Here is a 12,552-nt window from a genome sequence, read left to right on the forward strand (position 1 = left end):
ACAAGCATGCGCCACTATGCCTGGCTCCAGTTCTCTTAAAACTGACTCCAGTTCTCTTAAGCTTAAGCATAAGCTTCTCCAACTACACTCCTTAACTGAGCTATGTCCCATATCCATGGTTTCACAGGACCCTCTCTCAATGAATTTAGCTCTCCTACAGTTATCTTTTATAACTATGGATTTATGGGTCTGTTTTTCCACTTCTCTGGCAGCTCTTTGGGGACTGGGACAATATCTTTACTTACATTTCTAAGTTTGAGTCCTCAGGACCTAGCACTTGTATCTAAGTGTCTGGCCTTAGAATGGTGCTCAATAAATATCTGTTGAGATACTGATGAATTGTCCCCTATAGCTGAATGATTACGACTCATGAATAAGGCTCTACTTTTCCCCACTTTGTGGCCTTACAAGCACTCAGTAACAGCTCACTGGCTGGATACAAATTCGATTCATGTTTCTTCTTTCAAACACAGCCCCCATTTCCAAAGATACTGGAGTGGGAACCTAGATGCCCAAAGCCATTGCTTTAGAGCTACCTCCTGCGGCCACCAAATCATTAAAGACCCTTATAATTGTGCCTATTTATACTCAGGGGCGTGTTTTCAGGGGAAGAGGGAGGAGTGTGGCTCTTCTCCTCAACTGGCAACATCAGATGGAATTTGCCTCCATGGATCTCACAATATCATAACATTTTCAACCAATTAGTTTAAATTTACTTTCATATAGAAGACTAGTAAAAAAAAAAAAATCCCAGTGTTAGCAGTGGTGGGATTATGAGTGATTTTTAAATTCCTTTAAGCCTGTGGTTCCCAGCCTGCCAGAGGCCATGGAATTATAGCAAAGGAATTAAGATTACAAGGGGATCTCTGTATTTCCATAGCCACATCAAAGGATGCTAAAGGTACACTGTACTTCCTATAAAGGTTCTGATTTTTTTTTTTTAAAGGAAAAGGCCACCGTAATTTGAAAAATGTTATATTTCTATGTGTTGTCATATTTTCATGGCATGCATGTATTACTTTTATAATGAGAAAAAGGTAGATGAGCTTAATTTAATATTCTTTCCTCAAGAAAAATAAACTCAAAGATGTCATTTAGGTGGGGAACTACCAGGAAAAAGTTGGGATGGGCTATGACCATGAGATCCTTCAAATGAACCATCCAGATCTGTCAACAAACACTTATTGAGCACCTACTAGTGACCAGGCACTGCTGGTACCTGAGAGGAATAGCTTTAGGCAGCATTTCTCAAAGTGTAGATCCTTTGCCCATCTGTAGCAGAATCATTCTGGGAAACTTGTTAACATCAGGTTTCTGGAATCCACCATAGACCACCTAGTCAGAATTTTGGGATGTGGCCTGGGGAATTAGCATCTTTAAACATGCTCCCTAGATTACTCCTCTTTTTTTTTTTTTTTTTTTTTTTTTGAGATGGCGTTTCCCTCTTGTTGCCCAGGCTGGAGTGTAGTGGTGCAATCTTGGCTCACTGCAACCTCCACCTCCCAGGTTCAAGCAATTCTCCTGCCTCAGCCTCCCGAGTAGCTGGGATTACAGATGCCCGCTACTACGCCTGGCTAATTTTTTGTATTTTTAATAGAGACAGGGTTTCATCATGTTGGCCAGGCTGGTCTCGAACTCGTGACCTCAGGCGATCCACCCGCCTCGGCCTCCCAAAATGCAGAGATTACAGGCGTAAGCCACTGCGCCCGGCTCTTAGATTACTCTTATGCATATTCTAGTTTGAGAAACCCTGCTTTAATGAACGACTTTAACTGCGATGACTGGTTTTAATGAAACATGTCAGCAAGTATAACAACAAGATTTCATCTCAGAACAAGATTTTAGCCCAGAAGTTCAGGAAACATGGTTCCTTGCACAATAAAGCAGCATGCACCTGGGCTATACATCCGTGGTTTCTTAGGGAAGCAGGCATAGGCACTGTGTCAAAGTGACCAGGTGCAGCATGTGCGCAGGCCCTGCAACAATGGTCTTTCAAGAATTCATATGGTGGAATTAAGCCTTGTGAGAAATAAGGATTCCCTAGAATTTAGAAAAAGTCACAGGCGCTTTGGCCTCCTCTCCTTTAGAGTGCACTTGAGTATCTGGAAAAGTTCTTCCAAGCTTTGCCCACATGCATAATAGGCCCTCTGCATCTGAAATACTCACTCTGTGTCTTCTGGACGGTATTCAGCAGTGGGCGAACCAAGGTGGTAGCCTGTAGACATGTTTTCAAGCTGAGCTGCTATGGCGCTTATATTGGTATCTGCTACAACCTGGGGAAAAAGTGAAAACAAGGTATTTCATTACAAGGAAGGGGAGAATTAGAGAAACCATGCTATATCCAAGGGTCAGTTCTCAATCCTAATCTTATTCAATTTATCTAGACCATTTGACACAATGGACTATTTTCTCTTTCAAACTTTTTTTTTTTAAGACAGGGTCTCACTCTGTTGCTCAGGTTGGAGTGCAGTGACATGATTTGGGCTCTCTGTAGCCTTGACCTCCCAGGCTCAAGCAATCCTCCTACCTCAGCCTCCCATGTAGCTGGGACCACAGGCATGCACCACCAGGCCCGGCTAATTTTTTTTTTTTTTTGAGACAGTTTCACTCTTGTCACCTAGGCTGGAGTGCAATGGTGCGATCTCAGCACACTGCAAACTCTGCCTCCTGGGTTCAAGTGATTCTCCTGCCTGAGCCTCCTGAGTAACTGGGATTACAGGCACCCACCACCATGCTTGGCTTTTTTTTTTTTTTTTTGAGTCGGAGTCTTGCTCTGTCACCAGGCTGGAGTGCAGTGGCACGATCTCGGCTCACTACAACCTCTGCCTCCTGGGTTCAAGTGATTCTCCTGCCTCAGCCTCCCGAGTAACTGGGACTATAAATGAGTGCCACTATGCCCAGCTAATTTTTGTATTTTCAGTAGAGATGGGGTTTCACCATGTTGGCCAGGATGGTCTCCATCTCTTGACCTCGTGATCCACCTGCCTTAGCCTCCCAAAGTGCTCGGATTACAGGCGTGAGCCACTGTGCCCGGCCTAATTTTTATATTTTTAGTAGAGGCAGGGTTTCACCATGTTGGCCAGGCTGGTCTCGAACTCCTGACCTCAGGTGATCCACCCACCTTGGCCTTCCAAAGTGCTGGGATTACAGGCGTGAGCCACCATGCCCAGCCCTGGCTAATTTTTTTGTATTTGTAGAGAGGGAGTTTTTGCCATGTTGCTCAGGCTGGTCTCCAACATCTGAGCTCAAGTGATCCGCCCACCTCGATATCCCAAAGTGTTGGGATTATAGGCATGTGCTCCTGTGCCCGGCCTTAAACTATTTTCTTCATTTCTTCGTTTGGCTTCCATGACACCACAATTCACTAGTTTATTTTCCACCACTTCTGGATATTCCTTCTATCATTCAAACCTCTAACTGAGGGCCACAGGGCTTAGTCCTTGAGCTCCTTATCTTTTCCATTAAACATATTATCCCATCCCATTGTCTCCCATTCCATCCCATCCCATATCCCATCCCATCCATCTCATGAATGTAAACACCATCTAAGTGATGATAATCCCTGAATCTATACCTCTAGCTCCAATGCTTACCTAACACCAGATCCATATATCCAGTGGGTGACTGGATATATGGATCCAGTTGTTACTGGGTCCATAGACATCTGTGGGACGTCTCCAGGAATCTCAAAGCTAACATGTCTAAAACGGAGGCTTTGCTCCCTGCAACCTTTGCTCCTGGAGCCTTCTTCATCTTGGGTAACTGCAGCTTGATTTTTCCAGTTTCAAGGATGGTGTCATCATTGGCTTATCTCTGTCTCTCACAACTCACATTCCATCCTCATGAAATTCTATTGGTTTTTCTTTTTTTAAAATTTATTTATTTATTTTTATTTTTATTTTTTTGAGATGGAGTTTGGCTCTTGTTGCCCAGGCTGGAGCGCAATGGTGTGATCTCGGCTCACCGCAAACTCCGCCTCCCGGGTTCAAGCGAGTCTCCTGCCTCAGCCTCTTGAGTAGCTGGGATTACAGGTACCCGCCACCACGCCCGGCTAATTTTTTTGTATTTTAGTAGAGATGGGGTTTCTCCATGTTGGTTAGACTGGCCTCGAACTTCTGACCTGAGGTGATCTGCCTGCCTCGGCCTCCCAGAGTGCAGGGATTACAGGCGTGAGCCACTGCGGCCAGTAAAATTCTATTCGTTTTTCTGTGAAATTATTTCTTGCCTTCTCACTGGTGTTCTCGCTTCAGCCCCTCCATCCATAGCGGCTAGGATGTTTCTGTTACAATGGAGCAGATTATTCCAATCTTTTGCTTAAAACTGTCCAAAGGAAACCCGACTCTCTTGGACCACCACTGAAGTCCTTCCTATAACCTCTAGGGTCATCTGCAGTGATGTGCCCTGTGACATCTCTGCCTCTCCCCTAATATTTTCCTTGGCATTCTCTCTGCCCCATTGTGCCGGCCTCCTCAGTTTCTCTCACATGCCAGATGCATCCCCACCTCAGCACTTTAACCGCTGTGCCTTCTGCCTGGCACGTTCTGTATTTGGCATCTGCGTGGTTGGCTTCTTCACTACTCTGAGGCCTTTGAGCCACCTTCCCTGGCCACTCTAACTAACCTTTCCACACCAACATCCCAGCTCCATGTTTCATGTTCCCCTTCCCTGCTTCCTGGTTCCTTCTAAATATTTATTTCTTCCATTTATTTATTTGTTTATTTATTTTTGAGACAGAGTCTCACTCTGTCGCCCAGGCTGGAGTGCAGTGGCACGATCTCGGCTCACTGCAGCCTCTGCCTCCCGGGTTCAAGCAATTCTCGTGCCTTAGCGTCCCAAGTAGCTAGGATTACAGGCGCATGCCATCACGCCTGGCTAATTTTTTTGTATTTTTAGCAGAGACGGGTTTTACCATGTTGTGCAGGCTGGTCTCAAACTCCTGACCTCAAGTCATCTGCCCGCCTTGGCCTCCCAAAGTGCTGAGATTACAGGCATGAGCCACTGCACCTGGCTTTTCTTTATTTTTTGAGACAGGGTCACCCAGGCTGGAGTGCAGTGGTATGATCTCAGCTCACTGCAGCACTGACCTCCTGGGCTCAAGAGATCCTCCCACCTCATCCTCCAAGTAGCTGGGACTACCGACATGCACCACCATGCCCAGCTAACTTTTTATTTTTTGTAGCGACAGTGTCTCACTGTGTTGCTCAGGCTGGTCTTAAACTCCTGGGCTCAAGTAATCCTCCCACATTGGCTCCAAAAGTAAGGAGGATTACAGGCGTGAGCCACCCTACCTGGCCTGTTTCCTTCTTACCACCATCACTATCTAATGAACTGCATACATCTTACCTTGTTTATCTTATTTATTGTCTATCACTTCATATTAGAATGTAAGGGAAGGAAGTTTGTCTGCTTTGTTCACTCCTGTATTCCCCATCACATAGAAGAGTGCCTAGCACATAGCAGGTGCTCAGTAAATAACTGGTGAATGAAAGAATGGATGAATATCTCTGACTCTCTGAGATTTGCCTCTTAGATAGTCCTAAACAAAGGTATAGTAGAATAGGCTGTGCACGGTGGCTCGCACCTGTAATCCCAGCACTTTTGGAAGCCGAGGTGGGCGGATCACTTGAGCTCAGGAGTTCAAGACCAGCCTTGGTAACATGGCAAAATTCTGTCTCTACTAAAAATACAAAGAAATTAGCCGGTGTGGTGGCATATGCCTGGAGTCCCAGCTACTTGGGAGGCAGAGGTTGCAATGAGCAGAGATCGTATCACTGCACTCCAGAGTAAAACTCTGTCTCAAAAATAAAATAAAATAAAGTAAAATAAAAATAACTAAAGAAACCCACAAACACACACAAAAACAAAGGTATAGTAGAATAATGGCACTTTATATTTGTATTCTGCTAATAATATATATATTTTTGCAAATAACTTTCTAAAGCATTTAGAGGAAATATAGTATAGCTCTGGGAGTCCATAACAGGACTCAGGATGGAGTTCCAGAGTTCAGTTTCAGCCACTTATCAATGCCGTATGTGAGTTTCAGCTTCCTCATCTATTAAAAGGGAATCATAAAAGTCTGTTTTGCCTCCTTATCCTGGAGTTGTCTTCCACCTCAACTAGTTACCAGAGATACTTTCTCAAGAGCTCCTTGGTTACCTCTGCTTCTAGGTTATAATTCTCACTGCACAAATACAGAGGGAACTTTGCCAGCAATGCAAAGCTCGACTTGATTGCAATTTCAGAAAAGGCCAACAGAGGGCACAGCTGCCTAAACTGCTAAATTAAGCTTCATCTGTTAAGTAGAGCAGAAAAAGAAAGAAAATAGGCCTGCCCCAGAACACATTTTGGGTGAAGCATCCTATTCTGGGGAAAACACTGCTATGTCCAAGTTACAGAATCTTCTGGAAATACCACTGTATGAAGAATGAGAACACATTTTGGGTGAAGCATCCTATTCTGGGGAAAACATTGCTATGTCCAAGTTATAGAATCTTCTGGAAATACCACTGTATGAAGAATGACGGAATGAATTGGGAAATATTTAGGATGAAAGATTAAAGAGGGAAATGATAGATTTCTCCCTGCCCCAAAAAGTCTCTCCTCTTAGCACCAGCTTTCTGCTCTCTTCCACAGCAAGTGTACTGGAAGGTTAACTTGTCTATGAACTCTTTTATCCTCCCTACTCTTGGAGTCCACCATCTTTATAAACCTACCCCACTCCAGCTTCCATCCCCATCTCCCACCCAAACTTCCATGACCCACACTCTTCTGGCTTTCCTTCTGCAGGGGCCTGTTTCTCCATCTCTTTGCTCTTCTTCCATTCATCTCTCATCGTGCAGTCCTGGGCCCATTATCCACCTGCACACTCAGGCTCAAGTGACAGCATGTACATTCCCACAGCTTTACATCCCAACGTGCTCACAATCCCAGCTTAGGCCAGCGTGGTGGCTCATGCCTGTAATCCCAGCACTTTGGGAGGCAGAGCGGGCTGGATCACCTGAGGTAAAGAGTTCAAGACCAGCCTGGCCAACATGGTGAAACCTGGTCTCTGCTAAATATACAAAAATTAGCTGGGCGTGGTGGTGGGCACCTGTAATTCCAGCTACTTGGGAGGCTGAGGCAAGAGAATCACTTGAACCCAGGAGGCAGAGGTTGCAGTGAGCCGAGATCAAGCCATGGCACTTCAGCCTGGGTGACAGAGTGAGACTCTGTCTTAAAAAAAAAAAAAAAAAAAAATCCCAGCTTAGTCTGTGATATCCAATTGCCAAGTTGACATCTGCATTTTAATATCTCAAAGATGTATCAAAATTAACACAATATCCAAACTTTTGATCTAACAGTTCATCTCCTTCAATTCACTTTTCTTCTAGTTTTCCTCATTTTAGTAAATGGCACCTCCAGATGCCAAGTTAGAAATATACTAGGTGAAATAGTGAAAATACTGGTGTGCTGGCTGGTGCCTGTCTAACTGGAAAGGATGCTAGGATGCCAGCCATATAGCTGATTGCTCTCTGAATATCTGATCCCTCCACTCCTGCTTGCTGTAGGTAATCCATCAAGTCCCCTGGACTCTACCTCCAAAATCCTTCTCAAAACTGTTTACTTTCCATCTACAGGTGACCATCCTAATTCAGTTCATCATCAAGTGCCTGTTAGCTGGAATCCCCATTCACCTTTGTCTCACCTCATTCCCACACAGTAGCCAGTTACCTTTTCAAATATAAAACGGGTATCGGCACTCCCCTGCTTAAAACCTTGTAGTGTTTTCCCTTTGGACTTGGAATAAAATTCAGATTCTCTAATTATGCATATAAAGTTTCCTCCATAGCCTACTCCTCTAATCCCGTCTCTCTCTCCACCCCACATTCCACAGTTCCCTCTGCAGGCGGGGAATTCCCCCCATCCCCCAAACCAGTGTGCCTGGCATCAGCTTAAATGTCACTTCCCTTCTACAAGCCTGCTTTGACCATCCGTGTTTAATTTCTCCTGTTTTCCTCTCCATAGCACTCTCCAAGTATTTCTCACAAATTATGGTGATTAGTATCTATGTGCATGTTGACTGTATTTCCCACCCAATCACAGGATCCATGAGGATCAGGACTGCTTCTCCTCAGCACAAGGCGAATGTGTCTAGCACATAAAAATTGCTTAATAATTGTGGAGTGAATGAACAAATCTAAAACTGTCATAAGGAATAGGGATTATGGGACTCAATTTTCTGAATTTCTACAGAGCAGGGCGAGACTGATGGAGGTTGCAAGGAGATAGGTGTTGGGTTCTTAAAGGAGAAAAAAAAGTAACAAGGCAGTTATGGAATGGAATGGCACAGTTTGCTAGGACATGAGCACCTCAGTGGAGCAAGCATTCAGATAGAGGCTTGAAATTAATCAATTCAGGATGTAATGGAGGGGAGTCCTATGCTTTGTGGGAAGTTACACGAGTACTGTTGTCAGCTGACCATGAAACAGACTGTCCATATGGGGCTGAGGAAGAAAGTCACTAAAATAGTGTTTTTTTTAAGGTATCATCAAATGCCAAGATGTGACGGCAGCCTGCTCCTTCCTTTACTCGCTCATTTATTCAACATAATGCAGCATCACCATGGCTGAATATAAAATGAGCACTTACTTTATGCTCATTTTATTTTATTTTTATTTATTTGTTTATTTAATTATTTAGTTTTGAGACAGAGTGTTGCTCTGTTGCCCAGGCTGCAGTGCAATGGCACAATCTCGGCTCACTGCAACCTCTGCCTCCCAGGTTCAAGCAATTCTCTTGCCTCAGCCTCCCAAGTAGCTGGTATTACAGGTGTGTGTCACCATGCCCAGCTAATTTTTTGTATTTTTAGTAGAGATGGGGTTTCACCATGTTGGCCAGCCTGTTCTCAAACTCCTGACCTCAGGTGATCCACCCGCCTTGGCCTCCCAAAGTGCTGGCCTCCCAAAATACAGGCGTGAGTCACCGTATTTGTTTATTTTTGAGACAGAGTCTCACTCTGTTGCCCAGGCTGGAGTGCAGTGGCACAATCTCACCTCACTGTAACCTCCACCTCCCAGGTTCAAGCAATTCTTGTGCCTCAGCCTCCCAAGTAGCTGGGATTACAGGGGCGTGCCACCATGCCTGGCTAATTTTTGTATTTTTAGTACAGATGGGGTTTTACCATGTTGCCCAGGCTGGTCTTGAACTCCTGGCCTCAAGTGATCTGGCCATCTTGGCCTCCCAAAGTGCTGGGATTACAGGCATGAGCCAATGAGCCTGGCTATGCTCATTTTACATTCAGCCGTGGTGGTGCTGCATTATGTATTTCTTTAAGCATCCTTCTGAGTCCCTACAGAGGTAGGTGCTGCTATTATTTCCATATTACAGATGAGGAACCTGAAGCAGGGAGGTTAAGTCACACAGGTGGTAAGGGGTAAAGCCAGGATTTAAATCCAAATCTAGAATCTTGTACTCCTAACTGTCTGTGGTGTGAGGCAAATCACCTCGTGTGAGGCAACAGAGTTTATAGGCTATTTTTGGAGCATGGGAAGGGGAGGAGCAGAGGGACAGTGGGACAAGAAGATGCAAATAGAGAAGACCATCATGATGGCATGTGCTTGGCACCAGTGGGTACTTCACTCTCCAGGGTACTGCAAGGAGACAGCCTGAGGTGTGGGAGGCAGAACACACCCACCACCCCACCCCCACTTCCTAGAAACCTTCCTACCTTTCTAGGAAGAAAGCTGTCTACCTTTTATTTTATTTTTAGAGATGGGGTCTTGCTCTCTCACCCAGGGTGGAGTGCAGTGGTACAATCATAGCTCACTGCAGCCTTGAACTCCTGGACTCAAGTGATCCTCCCACTTCAGCCTTCTCAGTAGCTGGGAATACAGGCGTGAACCACCGAGACCAGCTCATTGCCTTTTAGAAAGAGATTATCCTTTCAAGAGTCCAAGAAATCCACCATACAAATGGTAAAACCAAAGTCATAGTTTTATTTGGGTAAAAATCAATTTGTTTTTTTTGAGATGGTGTCTCGCTCTGTTGCCCAGGCTGGAGTGCAGTGACATGACCTCGGCTCACTGCAACCTCTGCCTCGCAGGTTCAAGTGATTCTTGTGCCTCAGCCTCCCCAGTAGCTAGGATTACAGGCTCGTGCCACCACTCCCAGCTAATTTTTGTATTTTTAGTAGAGACGGGGTTTCACCATGTTGGCCAGGCTGGTCTCAAACTCCTGACCTCAAGTAATCCGCCTGCCTCGGCCTCCCAAAGTGCTGAGATTACAGGCGTGAGCCACCGCGCTCGGCCAAAAATCAATTTTTAAAAAGTCTAGCTGCAAAGTATAGAAACACTTCTGTAGCATCGTCTTATGGAAAAACTCACATCCCTCTAAAACCTGAAGTCATTTTGCTCACTCCTTCACCCCAAAATGAAAAAAACTGATAATACTGAATCTTAGAGACCCACCCAGGACACTTGGGGTTGTCCAGGCTTCTGCCTGTTTTGTAGAAGTGGAATCCAAGGGGCTGAATAAGAAACGTGAAGGACTTTCACTGACAGCTTGGTCTTTTGCAGGAAGACAAGGCGAGCACAAATATGTCACCTTAAGAATGACTTTAGGTTGGGCAAGGTGGCTCATGCCTGTAATCCTAACACTTTGGGAGGCCCAGGCAGGCAGATCACATGAGCCCAGGAGTTCGAGACCACCCTGAGCAACATGGTGAGACCCTGACCCTACAAAAAATAAAAAAATTAGCTGGGCGTGGTGGTGCATGACTGTAGCCCCAGCTATTTGGGAGGCTGAAGTGGGATGATCACCCGAGCCTGGGAGGTTGAGGCTACAGCGCACCATGAATGTGCCACTGGATTCCAGCTGGGCAACAGAGTGAGACCCTGTCTCAAAAAAAAAAAAAAAAAAAAGAATGACTTTAGACTTTAGGGAAACTCTAAGAAATCCCCATCAAGCCCTTGTCTTAAGAGGTGATTGGCAAGTAACTTGATAGGCAGCAGAGTTAAACCTTCCTGGGGCTTTGACTTGTGAAAGGGGATAATCTGATCTCCAAAGGGTGTGTTCAGCTTTGAGTTCATATAAGTTCAACTTTGAGATATGGTCTGTGAGCTGGTTCAGCCCCACCACTGAAGAGCTCTTCCACCATCAACATCAGGGACTGACTGAACAACACGGAGGTAAGGCTGGGAGATGTTTGTGTGCTTTGGGGAAGGCGAAGAGTCTAATGAGAAGTTTGCTCTTTCTTTTTTTGAGATGGAGTCTCGCTGTGTCACCCAGGCTGGAGTGCAGTGGCGCAATCTCGGCTCACTGCAACCTCTGCCTCCCGGATTCAAGCAATTCTCTGCCTCAGCCACCCAAGTAGCTGGGACTACAGGCGCCCGCCACCACACCCGGCTAATTTTTGTATTTTTAGTAGAGACAGGGTTTCACCATCTTGGCCAGGCTGGTCTTGAACTCCTGACCTCAGGTGATCCGCCTGCCTCGGCCTCCCAAAGTACTGGGATTACAGGTGTGAGCCTCCGTTCCCGGCCAGTTTGCTCTTTTTTAAAAGTAAATCTTACACTCCTCGGTGTAAACTTCTGCGAACGGTTCTGAGAATAGAGATGGGGGCAGAGGAAACCCAGGGGGAGCAAAAGTTCCCTGCCCTCCAGAGAGCTTGCAGCCAATGTCATCGAGTGTGGGAGGCAGATATGAACACATGCAGGTCAGAGGGGAGAGGGGAGAGGGGAAGGAAAGGGATTCCTTCTGGGGAAGGCACAGGAACTTTGAGGTCCTTAACTGGACGATAGGCATTAAAGTCTCTGTAACTTGAATGTGCTTCAGAGCTGTAGTGTTTGGAGTCCTTTCACCTGGGTGGGACCAGCTCCAATCCTAAGATCTGCAGCTGTGGTCTTGCATTTTGCATTACTCAGATCAGCAAACTTTGCTCACATGTCCTGCAAGACCCAGAGGCCTGGAAATGTGGCTGGTGCCCTGGCCCTCCAACACGGGGGAGGTGGGTTAAATTTATGCCTGCAGGTCCTTTAAACTTATGCTCCTTCTTGGCTGGGTGCAGTGGCTCACACCTGTAATCCCAGCACTTTGGGAGGCTGAGGCCTGAGGTCAGGAGTTTGTGATGAGCCTGGCCAACGTGGTGAAACCCCTCTCTACTAAAAATACAAAAATTAGCTGGGCGTGGTGGCACACACCTGTAATCCCAGCTATTAGGGAGGCTGAGGCAAGAGAATCGCTTGAACCCAGGAGGTGGAGGTTGCAGTGAATTGAGATTGCGCCACTGCATTCCAACCTGGGTGACAGAGTGAGACTCTGTCTAAAACAAACAAACAAACAGAAAACTTATGCTCCTTCTTGTTAGGCACAGTGCTGCTGTAGACATCTTGAGTGGTTGTTTAAGGGCAGGTAACTAGATCTGGAATTGCTATTGATGGGTATTGCATCACCATTAAAGTTAGTAGAACTTCCTAAGTCGCCAAATGGTTGTGTTTACTTAAAGTCTCACTAGGCATTTAATGAACTACTTGGTTTCTCCTCATCCTCCCCAACTCTTATTATCAAATATTT

General features: G+C 45.6%; 1 protein-coding gene across 7 annotated transcripts in view; it reads right to left on the reverse strand.

Annotated features, from left to right (window-relative positions):
• PATJ (PATJ crumbs cell polarity complex component) overlaps positions 1-12,552 on the reverse strand; it is a 436,090-nt gene that overhangs the window by 12,604 nt on the left and 410,934 nt on the right. For 6 of the 7 annotated variants that reach the window (XM_054533770.2, XM_054533763.2, XM_054533772.2 and 3 more), the window contains one exon: positions 2,167-2,273. In XM_054533770.2, coding sequence (XP_054389745.1) covers positions 2,167-2,273 — 107 coding nt within the window. Of the gene's footprint in view, positions 1-2,162; positions 2,274-12,552 lie in introns of those variants that run through there. The other variant, XM_063712078.1, reaches the window with a different exon arrangement.

Source organism: Pongo abelii, chromosome 1 (assembly GCF_028885655.2).
Source record: "Pongo abelii isolate AG06213 chromosome 1, NHGRI_mPonAbe1-v2.0_pri, whole genome shotgun sequence".
In the NCBI taxonomy this organism is placed as follows: domain Eukaryota; kingdom Metazoa; phylum Chordata; class Mammalia; order Primates; family Hominidae; genus Pongo; species Pongo abelii.